General features: G+C 45.8%; 1 protein-coding gene and 1 non-coding gene across 2 annotated transcripts; both read right to left on the reverse strand.

Moving 5' to 3' along the window:
* Positions 1 to 3177: 3177 nt before the first annotated feature.
* On the reverse strand, positions 3178 to 8334 carry LOC139051887 (uncharacterized). Its single transcript, XM_070528926.1, has 6 exons — positions 8222 to 8334; positions 8063 to 8126; positions 6722 to 6865; positions 5019 to 5326; positions 3471 to 3557; positions 3178 to 3277 (listed from the first exon to the last, which is right to left on the reverse strand). Exons 1-6 carry the CDS (start codon positions 8332 to 8334, stop codon positions 3178 to 3180), a joined length of 816 nt encoding a protein of 271 aa, XP_070385027.1.
* A 2682-nt stretch (positions 8335 to 11016) lies between these two features.
* Positions 11017 to 12829, reverse strand: LOC135919076 (small subunit ribosomal RNA). Its single transcript, XR_010569879.1, has one exon. It is a non-coding gene; the product is annotated as a small subunit ribosomal RNA (ribosomal RNA).
* Between the last annotated feature and the right edge of the window lie 319 nt (positions 12830 to 13148).

A 13148-nucleotide genomic window follows, 5' to 3' on the forward strand; every position in this document is an offset into this window, starting at 1 on the left:
TACCACCCTCAAACCAACGGCCTAACAGAGCGATTTCATCGTACGCTGTGTGACATGCTATCGATGTATATTCAACCTGATCATCGTAACTGGGATGCGATTCTCCTATTTGTAACATTTGCGTACAACACGTCTGTTCAACGGACCACCGGATACTCTCCGTTTTTCTTAGTATACGGCCGCCACCCAACCTTAACACTCGACGTTTCTTTCTTCTCTGGCCCCGTCAACTCTTCACCATTCATTTGCGACCAGTTTGTGTCTGTCTTGCCCAATGTCGTCGTCGCGCCCGTATGAACACTGCAGCCAGCCAAGACGATCGCAAATATCGGTACGATGCCTCTCATCGCGCCGTTTCCTACCGCCCTGGTGACGATGTGCTCCTATGGACCCCTGCGCGAACACCCGGTTTATGTGAGAAGCTTGAGTCCTGATATCTTGGCCCCTACAAAGTCATCGAGCAGACCTCGCCGGTGAACTATCCCGTTACACCTGTTGAGGCCCCAACCGACCGACGCTCCCGCGGAACAGAGATCGTGCACGTTTCTCGCCTGAAGCCCTTTCATATCCGTTCCACTGTCTAATGTGCAGCCAGGCTGGCCGCTTCCGTCCACGGGGGAAATTTGTGTAAGCATTTATGCGGACTTCATCTTCATCTGTACAAATTCATCATCAATCATCGGCTCGTGTTCGTTTTTGGGTCGGCGCCATTTTTCCTTCTTGGAATAAAGCGTCATCTCAACCGTGGTATTTCAATATATATATATATACACGTGATGTGGCCGCACAATAAAATATCGTTGGAAGTCAGTGCAGTGAAGTTTTTGCCATGAATTACCAACGAGCCCAAGCAACCATGCTAGTTCAATGCTTGTCATTGTTTAAGTTCGTTGATGAGGACAAGGAAGTGGAGTCTAGAGCACTGTACAGGCTGGTTTTCGAAGGCACATATAATTGCTCCGAGTTCTGAAGAATTGATATGTGAAACTGTAAAGGAGCACCTGAAGAAGCATGACTGAAAGTAATAAGTTTTATTTAGTATAAGTATCAAAGTGACAAAATTTTAATTGTTCAGTATAAATATGCCTTGCTCTTAGTTCCCCACTTCAGGAAAGTAGGCACAGAAAACAAATTTTATGCAGGTTTGGTAGCATGAATATTAGCCAGGGCGATGCCCATTCGATGTAGGAAAGCCATGACTTTGCAAATACGAAAACATGCAGGCACCTACGTATGGTGCAGGGCGCATTTCTTTCGCATGCAAGCAAGCACTCACAGCAGTTTTTCCTGCATTCTGCAGGCTATCCAAGTAATAGTTGTCAGGTTGCAGAGCATGCACAAGCCTCCTTATACTTGATTACTCTGTTGGATCAGCCCCTCGCGTACAAACGCGTGTAGTCATGTATCCAGAAATTGTACTGAAACCATGATGGGCTTTGTAAAGTACTTGTACAGTAATGCACAAGGGCAATTGAACAGGCAGCATATCAAAAGTGAGATATTAGACTGCTAGAAAAGCTTATTTTGTCCGCCTGAAATCGATTGTGCGCTGTTCTGTGAATGCAAGCTCCACACGACGTATTAGGATGAACATCATCAGCGTGGCTATGCCCACTGCAGGGCAAAGGCCTCTCCCTTACTTCTCCAAGTACCCCGGTCATGCGCTAATTGTGACCATGTTGTCCCTGCAAACTTCTTAATCTCAACCGCCCACCTAACTTTCTGCCACCCCTGCTACAATTCCCTTCTCTTGGAATCCAGAGAAGGGAACCCTTAACCATCACTTCACCATCAACCATCATTAGTAACCCTTAATGACCATCACTTATCTTCCCTCCTCATTACATGTCCTGCCCATGTACATTTCTTTTTCAACATTTCAACTCAGATGTCATTAACTCACGTTTGTTCCCTCACCCAACCTGCTCTTTCTTATCCCTTAACATTACACCCATCATTCTTCTTTCCATAGCTCGTCGCGCCCTCAATTTAACTAGAACTCTTTTCGTAAGCCTCCAGGTCTCTGCCCCGTAGGTGAGTACTGGTAAGACACAGCTGTTATACACGTTTCTCTTGAGGGTAATGGCAACATGCTGTTCATGATCTGAGAATGCCTGCCAAATGCACCCCAGCCCATGCTTATTCTTCTGATTAGTTCAGTCTCATGATCCGGATCCGTGGTCACTGCCTCCCCAAGTAAATGTATTCCCTTACCATTTCCAGTGCTTCGCTACCTATCGTAAACTGCTGTTCCCTTTCGAGACTGTTAAACATTACTTTAGTTTTCTGCTGATTAATCTTTAGACCCACTCTTCTGCTTTGCCTCTCCAGGACTGTGAGCATGCATTGCAATTGGTACCCTGAGTTACTAAGCAAGGCAAAATCATCAGCGAATCGCAAGTTACTAAGCTATTCTCCCATAACTCTTATCCCCAATTCTTCCCAATCCAGGTCTCTGAATAGCTCCTGTAAACACGCTGTGAATAGTATTGGAGAGATCGTATATCCCTGCCTGACGCCTTTCTTTATTGGAATTTTGTTGCTTTCTTTATGAAGGACTATGGTGGCTGTGGAACCGCTATAGATATCTTTTAGTATCTTTACATTCATCTCGTCTACACCCTGATTCCATAATGCCTCCATGACTGCTGCAGTTTTGACTGAATCAAACTCTTTCTCGTAATCAAAGAAAGCTATATATAAGGGTTGGTTATTTTCTGCACATTTCTCTATCACCTGATATTACATACACCCTTGAAACGCCAATGGATAAAAGGAGCCCACACGAGAAAAGCTAAAGTTCCATTTCATACTACTCGAACACAATCATGAAAACTACACACACTACTGAGCATGTACCAATGTTTCACACAATGTTAAAACAGAGCCTCACAGAAGGTCCACTGACGCACAATGGGCAAGCCCTCCCCCCACCTTCATTCTCTGAACACACCACTGGCTCTTGTCATGCTACCCCTGTCATCAGTCATCAAAAAGAGAAATGGTGAGCTTTAACCCTGCTGGTTTCACCTGGAGCACCCTGTTGACACAACGACATGCGAAGAAGGCACCGGAATAGCCAGGGAAGGAGCACGAAATGCATGCAACCATTCAGCATGCACCACCAGCAGCACGCAACGTACAGACAGTATGCTTTGCTGCTGCTATCTCGTGCAGTTAAGAGCTGCCTCCTTGGACACTCCTGGTTGGTGCCACTGCCAAGGCACCTGGCCAGCACTGCTGCATAAGTAGGCAGTGAACAGGTCCCTGGCAGCAGCTGCATCAACATGGTGGTTCCTTGAGTGCATTGTTCCAATAGGAAAAAATTGTTGCCTGCTGTGCTTTGCATGCTTTGCCGCCAGTGTCCTGCGAAATTCCCAAAGCTATCTTCCCTATCTGGGAATTTGTGGGCCTGGGGGTTATAGATAGTTAGGAAGTTGTGAAGCAGACACGCAGCTTTCACAACAAACTCAACATTCTCCGGCTGCAGGTTCATGGTGCGCAACAGTACTCTCCACCTGGCAGCAGTAATGCCAAAGGCATTTTCTACACAGCGCCTGCAGAAATGAAACAAAACACAGTTTGAGCAATGATATTAGATATGACAAACAATGGGGCTTACAAACACATTATGAGCACGTACTCGGATAAGCGCAAGTGGCAAAGTAATGACAGCTTTGCGTCTTGAAGTAAAGGTTCTTTGTAAACACAGTGCCAATCGCCTAGTGTCTTGTGAATTGTAGACGTGTGCTCCCCCACACTGTGGTGCCTTTCGGGCTTTCTTTGGTGGATCCTTTTAAATATGATCACTTGGGAATACCACTTTAGCTCACCAGCTAACATAACTACGCATTTCCAAGTCAGCAACACATACGCGGAGCAACTTTGTGCAAGACCTGTGTTGCAAATTGTTTTAAGGGACTGACAACCAGCCAGAACACTTTGCGAGATGCTGGTAAAAATGAGAAAAAAAAACATTAATTATAGTGGTACAATCGAGCCTGCCGATCACGACTTCAATGGAAATTATAATTTGAAGTTGGCATACAAAATCGCAATAACCATCATGAATACGCAATGAACCCTTCGTACTTTGAATGTGGTATATGAGATTACTGTACATTAGCCGATCGTTATAAAGTGGCACATAGTTGTTTAAAATTGCAGTACTTATGTAATTTGGCTTTTGCAATTGATTTTACACGTATTATGCAGCAGCAAAGTACACACTAATGAGCGGCGCTAGTTTCATGGTAACGAGTGGAGCAGCAGAGTGGGCAGATCCATGCAATGTATTGTGGTGCATATTAGGGCTGCTGTATACACCCAAGTTTGCAATTTAGTGCCCAGAGCACTGAGAAACAAAATGCCATCGACGATTTGTGCCATGAATGGGTGCCAGCCCTGCAATAATAGCACTACTGGCATGTCCGACCACTTAGCTTGGTTTGGTTGAAAAAAGCTTCGCGCATGCAGCCTGCAAAAGCATGGCTTTCGAGATCAGTTTATGTTACGTGGAGGGAGCTGTTGCTGGGCTATAGATTCAGACACCGCCTATTATTGTATATATAATTCAGCGCTTCAGGAAACATGAACTGCACTTTACATTGACCTGATAAACAAATTATTACTTTTCTTACAGATAGAGTCGTACTTGCCTTCTACTTTCGACCAATGCCTGCGTAAAAATCGCTATCACATTTACATTTTACTGTTTCCAGCATGTTTCTTGAGCACAACCACATCCGGAATGCAGAACGGAAAATTCTGATAACAAAATGTTCACAACATTTTCCGCATTACCACTGCACACTAACCACTTGTGCGATAGCTACTTGAACTGTTCACGTTCACGCTAAACTGCAGTGCTCTACATTGCAGAGACTAAGTGCATTTTACCAAACTTGCTTACAAGGACCACCGAGTTGTAGCTACCAGCTGCAGGTGGATGTGAACTTGTTTTCTAGCCAACAGTGCTGGTGTTACAATGAAATCAGAGGAACACTGTTACGCCATACCTTGCCCGGCTGAGCCTGTAATTGAAGATCCGTTTGTTGTCGTTGAGGTGCCTGGCTGGGAATGGCCGCATGAAATCCTTCCTCAACTGGAAACCCTCGTCCCCAACAAAGGCATATGGAGCGTTTGTTGAAGTTCCCGGTAGACAGCCAAGCGCGGGGATGTCAAGTTGGCCATGACTGAGGGCACGGCCAAAGTCAGAGTTCTCGAATGTCCCACCATCACTCATCCGACCTTCGGCGCCCACATCAATGAGTACATACTTGCACACACTGTCCACAACTGCCATCAGTACTATGGAAAATGTTCCCTGAAAGATCAAGCGTGGCACATAAAATTAACACAGGTGGAGCCATGAACATTTATATGCCCAAAATGAATGAAAGAGTGCAAGATTACTGGTACACTTTCTTTTCTTTTTCGACAACTTACGTGGGCTTATAGGTGCCACTGCACAGAGGCAATAGGTCTACCCAGTAGCATTGTAACGGGTGGGGGGGCGGGTGCACGGGGCCTGTAGGGGGGGGAGGGGGCTGACAGAAGAGCTAGGGGCCCCGGGTGCATGGGGCCTGTAGGGGGGGTGACAGAAGAGCTAAGGGCCCCGGGTGCCAGATGACCTTGCTACGCACGGGTCTACTTGATGTGCAAGTATACCACACGATGATAGTATGACATCATTAGTATCTAACGGCAATGTCTTGTGCCAGCAGTGCTGCATCCCACATCAACTCTGCTCGTTTATTAGTGCTTTGCAAGCAACATGCAATGTCAGTAACTGAAGTGGCCATTCATGCGGTGAAACAATGTATGCTGCTTCAGCAAGTACACCACTCCAACAAATTGGCAAAGTTGATATGCTGTCTCGAAGGGCTAGAGTGCCTTTACCCTGTAAGTCATTGCAAAGAAAAAGATGAGCACTGCGAAATGTATTAAAAATGTGACCAGGAATTTAAGATGCATGCAGGCTCACCCAACACACTCACTCAGGCTGCATACAGGATTACTAAAGACAGACTCTAAGTTTAGACAAGCAGCATTCTCTCAAAGCTCTGTTAATTTCATGGTGAGAGGCTGATTACTAGAAAGGAAAATGACGACCCATACATTCATCACCTAAATTTTGCGGCAAAACTCCTCAATTGCAATGTCAGCGTGATGTCACAAACTTCTGTGCGTTCTTTGGTAACTTGACTCTTCTGTTGATGAAAAAGTTATGGAAACTTGGCCCTCTAACTGTCTCGCATAATGCAAAAGTTGTAGGTTCAGTAGCCATCGGCCTTGGGTAGTTTTGTCATTTACTTTCATTTCTCCTTCAATTTATCATTTTTACACTTCAATCAAAAAAACAAAACACTTCCTTTAGTCTTCTGCTTGACTTCATTATCTGTTGGTTCTTTGTGGCCGCTGCTTTATAAAGCAATTTAATCCAGATGTACGGATAACTATTACAGCAGGCGCAAACAGACGATGTCACAATTCATCACATCACAGCAAGCTGGTGTGGGGACTTCAAGGTAATGTTACAAGTCTCATTTCTTGCACCTTTTTAAGCTTACTGGCCCTCCATTTACAAAAAAAGTGTCCTTTTTGGAATTGTTGGAGACTACTAGAACAAGTAAACCTACTTTGCTCTCTAGTGCCCTTGTTAGCATGCAATGATAAAGTGAGCGAGGGACCCACAAAGTTAATCCACATGAGCTTTTACCTTGTAGTTGAAGTATGTAGTGCCAGACTGTCGAGGACAGACGATTGCAACATGTTTGCCATCAACAGCTCCCAGGCAGTTCGGGAACAACCACCGCGAGGCAAAGCCTTCCGCAACATGTGCCCAGTCTGCTCTGGTAGGTTTCTGGAAGTAAACAGTGGTAATGCAGTGAGCCAATTAAGAGTTGCTTTTGCACAATATATCATGTGATAAACAAGTATGTATTATATTTCAAACACAGGTGCAATAAACAGTAGCAAGACGAGAGGCCTCAGCCTAGAGCCACGTTTTTGTTTTTAAACAAGGGAGACATGCTCCCATCAGTTCAACAACTACGCACATGATACAGTTTGAAATAGAACGCCCAGCTGTTCAGTGACACAGCCAACGTGACCCCCACACTGGCATGCCATTTGATGATTATCCCTGATTAGGTACATGTATGACAAGCACTCTGTTACCTGTTCCGACACAGCAAACAGCTGAATTCTCAGAAGCGCATCCATTTATCATGCTTTAAAATGTTCATGCTCATGAAACTTGGTTTATCCAAAGTTAGCAGACAGTGACGTTTATTCTTTCATTCTTTCTAATTACTCCCATGAATCCAAGTGCAGCTTCCCTATCGCTCCGATACATCATCTCTGTGGCCACCCACTGATGGCATTTCTCGAGTCGAGCAGCATGACCAGTAAATGGGCACACATTGCAGATTTTCCTGCTCTTTCACGCCGAAAGGGCCATTCAGATTTAAAAAAAAAGCTTTGAGTGTTAAATTTTATAACATTATTTAATGCCTCACAATAAATTACAATCACTCTAACTCGGTACTTCACATATCAACAGTGTACCGTGTTTGTATTTTTGCAAGCGATACTTATCACAGAAAACAACTTCCTTTGCGTTGCCCCCCTCTGCATGCCTATTTTTTTGTCTGGCCACTTTGAGAAATATAATGAATGCAGTATAAAGGAACATTCAGTGGGCAATACTGCAGTGCACCTTGATGTATGCATATCCCGGTGTGCAGGTAAATGTCAGTACATATAATTAAAATATATTAAAGCGCAGGTTGTACTGAATGCTGTACTTGCAACATGCCTTTTGTGTATGAGCACTCGAGCATGCATGCATCAGTGGAAATGTGAGTGAACAGAACATTTTCAACTGTATTAAGAGCACAGAATAATTGCATATTGATATTATATGAACCTATGCAAACATTCTACAATGGACGTTTGTCTGTTTGCATGAAGCGTCAGTGCTTCAGCTTACCTTCATGACATGGTCTTTGAGTCGTGCCCAGATAGCACGACATCACAGGTGAATGCACAAACGTGCCGTCTCAATTCCTACCCGGTAGGCCGATGCAATGGAGGGAATATCTTGCCCAGATGCCAGGTGACTGCAACAACAAAAAGGCAAATGCAAGCAAAAGGTATTTTAGAATCTAAATTTCTGCTTATGATGAGATCATCCTTTAACTAATAATCTACTAACATCAAGGCTATAGCCAGTCTTTCACCAGGTTTCAGGGGATCCCTGGAGACATTGCACCGCGTCAGGTCTGCTGACACAAAGCCCAACAACGTGTCGAACAGTGCTGGCGTCATGGGGAAAAACTTAAAAAAAGCCATGGTCCCCTTCACGCATATACGCATCTGTTGACAAAACGAAAATTAAGTTAAAATTCAGGTGAACGGAACTGTTTCCGACAAAATTGACACACATACAACATGCGTACATTTTATTTTAGCCCATTCACAATTTCGTTCAATACATTTCTCCTCAAATTGATAAATTAGGATGCATGACGAAGTCACACATTAAATGTGATATATAGCCTTGGTTTCCAATTTTGTGGACAGCCTTTTATCAATATTACATCACAACTAAGTATACTGTATCTCACCACTACGGATATGGGGATTTGCTTAGGAAAGCACACATGCATGCACAGTAGCTGTTCATTGGCTATTTCATGTGATTGCTGCTAAGCCAGCAATCACATTTGCAGGGAATAAGCTTGGGCATGTTGGTGGGATACATACAAACTGGGTACATAGCGCAAGAATGACACAAGGACACTCGTCCCTTGTTCCTGCTTCGTCCTTGTGTCATTCTTGTGCTATGTATCCCAGAAATCACACCAATATAACTGGTGCTCCAAGTGAACGATTAGTAGTGCAGAAAGCTCAGTTATTACATGGAAGTGTGCATACATGTGCAACTATTCTTGTTGCATTAGTATTTACAATATTTAACTATGGGCTGATATGTACATTTCCAAATCTCAGGGGAAACTGTCTATGCTTGCCACAATGGCATGTTCTACAGTTGTGCAGTATCACCAATTGTTAGGGTGAATTATGTAGCACTGTGACATCTATCAGGAACCTCCGCATGCGAAATTAATATTTTAATAGCATTGCCGTTACCAGAAAGCGTGGTCGTTTGGAGCTTGTAAAGAGTATCTCATGCATTGCACGAAGTGATGCCCTCTAGCAAAGGCAAGACTGATACGCGTGGTGATGAAAGGGAAGTGCCTGCTCAAGTTCTCTCAGTGAACTTCACAGGTATGCTGAAATGCGGCAATGCCACCAACCACAAGTATTCTGCTGCAAAGCTGGGCGAATCTATACAGTAGAGAGGGATAAAGTAGTCCCGTGTTTCGTTTCATAGGAACCTTTAGCTCGGGCCCAACTGCGATGCCGCCTATCCAAATACATGTAACACGCAAAAATGCTTTTCCGAGATAACCCCTCGGCCTGTTTTATTGAAATTTGTTGCAAATGAGAGAACCATTAAATTCTAGTGGGGACTGTTGAAAGGAGAATTTCGAATGAGTACCTCAGTTGTTTTACCTCAATTGCCGAAAATCGGCAAGTTCGAAAAGCACGAAATTTCCAAATACGTAACTCTACCAAAAACAAGCATCACACTTATGTAAACTGCATCCGTTAGAACAACCAAATGGGACAAAGTTGAAATAGTGATTTATATCTTACGTGAATGTATTGAAATTTTGAATTGAATTTATTGAAATTTATTAAAATGTTTAAAAGTGCATCGCGAAAGTCCTACTCATATATCAGCGTTGTGTTTAAGAGCCATGTATAATATATCAATCTCGTCTGCTTTAGATGAACCAATATATTTACTTTTCGGAATTGTGATATCGTTTTCCGTTGCAGAGTTACGGAGTAGGAAAATCTATAGTGTCGGGTTCAGAACACTAAGTTCAATAATTAATAGGACAAAGATCAACGGCGTAAATCGAAATTTTGTCCCAGCAGTCACTACATTCCTCCTAACTACTACTAAAGGAGAAGAACAATTTCTTCTTTCCCGCGTATTTAGAGAAGAGAGCAGCGAATGAAACTTAGCGCGGTGTGGTAGAGACCCTCCTGTTTGCGCGCCATGAAAACAGGGCGAACCCACCAACGGCGCGAACGCCGCTGCTCTCGTCTCTGCTTTTTCTTTTTCATTAATAGCAGCAGCGCAGCCATCTTCATGAAAAGGATGACTTTGTTATTCCTGGACAGAGCTGGCATGGTCGTGCACGTGCGCTGGCAGGCCACTCGCAAACCGCGCGTCAGTATTGCACTGCCCGCGCCAACGTTGATGTCGATGACTTGCGGGCAATGTTCTGGCTGTTTTTGCGAACCTTTATACATCCAAAAACGTTCGTTGTTACTTCAACGGCAAGAAAAAAAGCGTTTGAAACTAGCGTATATCCATCAATCAAATGTTTTTTTATATCTCAAAACGCATACAGACCACAAAGTCACAGTTTCTAGCTCAGTTGACAGCACGCTGTTTTAGGCCGTGCTAAGCAAAATGGTCAAGGCACAGTGCGCCGCAGTTGAGTAGCGAGCGCCGGCGTGCGTCAGAGCTTTTCTGCAGTGGTTGCGCGCCCTTTCCCTCCAGCCGAAGCGAACCGACGCATTCGCGTGCCAGCGCGCGCCGAAGCTTTCGGTGCGTGCCAGTGGTTGGGGCATTACTCCCATTCCGCGCAAGAGTGCCGAGGCGGACAGAAAGCCCACCCAGTGTGCGTTACGCCGTTTCTACCCGCGGGCGCGGCCAAGCCAACCGTCCAAGGTTGCAGCCGGCGTCCACTGGGCGCAACAAATTCGGCACGGGGCGCCCTTCAAAACTCAGACAATCCCCGGCATGTTCGGGTATAGCCGTCCCCGCGTCCGAGCGGGTCCAGCGGCGGAAAGCGTCGGGCGCAGCGAGCTGCTTCACCCACACGGGGTAGAAACAATGGCGCTCGTCACCCTCGAACAATCCGGTAATGATCCTTCCGCAGGTTCACCTACGGAAACCTTGTTACGACTTTTACTTCCTCTAAATGATCAAGTTTGGTCATCTTTCCAACAGACCGGCGCAACCGAAAGGCCGCGCCGGACATCGGTCCGAAGACCTCACTAAATCATTCAATCGGTAGTAGCGACGGGCGGTGTGTATAAAGGGCAGGGACGTAATCAACGCGAGCTTATGACTCGCGCTTACTGGGAATTCCTCGTTCAAGGGGAACAATTGCAAGCCCCTATCCCAATCACGAAAGAAGTTCCACGGGTTACCCAGTCTTTTCAGACAGGGATAAAGACACGCTGCTTCCTTCAGTGTAGCGCGCGTGCGGCCCCGGACATCTAAGGGCATCACAGACCTGTTATTGCTCTGTTTCGTGCGGCTAGGAGCCGCTTGTCCCTCTAAGAAGGTTGTAAGGTGCTGGGAACCCCGCACCTATTTAATAGGCTAGAGTCTCGTTCGTTATCGGAATTAACCAGACAAATCGCTCCACCAACTAATAACGGCCATGCACCACCATCCACCGAATCAAGAAAGAGCTCTCAATCTGTCAATTCTCCCAGTGTCCGGGCCGGGTAAGTTTTCCCTTGTTGAGTCAAATTAAGCCGCAGGCTCCACTCCTGGTGGTGCCCTCCCGTCCATTCTTCTAAGTTTCAGCTTTGCAACCATACTTCCCCCGGAACCCAAACACTTTGGTTTCCCGGAAGCTGCCCGCCGAGTCATTTGAGTAACTCAGGCGGATCGCTGGTTGGCATCGTTTACGGTCAGAACTAGGGCGGTATCTGATCGCCTTCGAACCTCTGACTTTCCTTCTTGATCAAAGAAAACATTCTTGGCAAATGCTTTCAAAGTAGTTCGTCTTGCGACGGTCCAAGAATTTCACCTCTAGCGCCGCAATACGAATGCCCCCGTCTGTCCCTCTTAATCATTACCTCGTATTCCAAAAACCAACACAACAGAAACGAGGTCTTGTTCTATTATTCCATGCAAGTTTATTCAGGCGACTCGCCTGCGTTGAGCACTCTAATTTTTTCAAAGTAAAAGCACCGGCCTTCTCGAGGCACACAATGAAGTGCACAAAGAAAGGACTGGCATGATGTTCAGTAAGAACCGTCGCATCGGGTAGATGCACTACTCGTGTGGAACTGAGATCCAACTACGAGCTTTTTAACCGCAGCAGCTTTAGTATGCGCTATTGGAGCTGGAATTACCGCGGCTGCTGGCACCAGACTTGCCTTCCAATTGATCCTCGTATAAGGATTTAGAGTGTACTCATTTCAATTACGGGGCCTCAAAAGAGTCCCGTATTGTTATTTTTCGTCACTACCTCCCCCTGCCGGGAGTGGGTAATTTGCGCGCCTGCTGCCTTCCTTGGATGTGGTAGCCGTTTCCCAGGCTCCCTCTCCGGAATTCAACCCTGATTGTCCGTTACCCGTAACAACCATGGTAAGCAAGTAACCTACCATCGAAAGTTGAGAAGGCAGACACTTGAAAGAAACGTCGCCGGCTCGTGGCCATGCGACCAGCACAAAGTTATCCAGTCACCACACAATACGGGCCGAAACCCGATGGATCTTGGTCTAATAAAAGCACCTGTGGCCCAAAGGGCTTCAGGCTCACTGCATGTATTAGCTCTAGAATTGCCACAGTTATCCAAGTAGGAAGAAACGATCTAAGGAACCATAACTGATTTAATGAGCCATTCGTGGTTTCGCCTTATTTCGGCGTGTACTTAGACATGCATGGCTTAATCTTTGAGACAAGCATATGATTACTGGCAAGATCAACCAGGTAATCGTTCAAGTGCGCGTCCCGCCTGTTAAGCAGGCCGGACGCCGTTTTTGCGATGCCGAGGCCACCTTCAGGCACCCAGCACGCTTCGTTCTTGCAAAGAGTAGCACTTTGCACAGTCCGAGACGACGGCGTTCGAGCTCGCTACCGCGCCCTCCCTGCCGGGCCGGGTATCGCCACGCGGCAAGAAACACGCAACATTCTCGATAGACTGGTTGTGTCGACTCGATCACGGCTTGCGGTTTCTCTTGAGCCCGCAGCACAGGTGGACCGACCGACACTTGCAACGTAGCTGAGGCAGCAAAGCCGCCAGGCGACGGGT

Source organism: Dermacentor albipictus, unplaced genomic scaffold, assembly GCF_038994185.2.
Source record: "Dermacentor albipictus isolate Rhodes 1998 colony unplaced genomic scaffold, USDA_Dalb.pri_finalv2 scaffold_15, whole genome shotgun sequence".
NCBI classification, from domain to species: Eukaryota; Metazoa; Arthropoda; class Arachnida; order Ixodida; family Ixodidae; genus Dermacentor; species Dermacentor albipictus.

Coding starts and splice junctions, on each gene's coding strand:
- LOC139051887 (XM_070528926.1), bottom strand. CDS start 8,334: ATGACGCCAGCACTGTTCGACACGTTGTTGGGCTTTGTGTCAGCAGAC. Junction 8,127..8,221: donor AGACTGGCTATAGCCTTGAT/GTTAGTAGATTA, acceptor TTGTTGTTGCAG/TCACCTGGCATCTGGGCAAG. Junction 3,278..3,470: donor CTGCAGCCGGAGAATGTTGA/GTTTGTTGTGAA, acceptor ATGTTGATGCAG/CTGCTGCCAGGGACCTGTTC.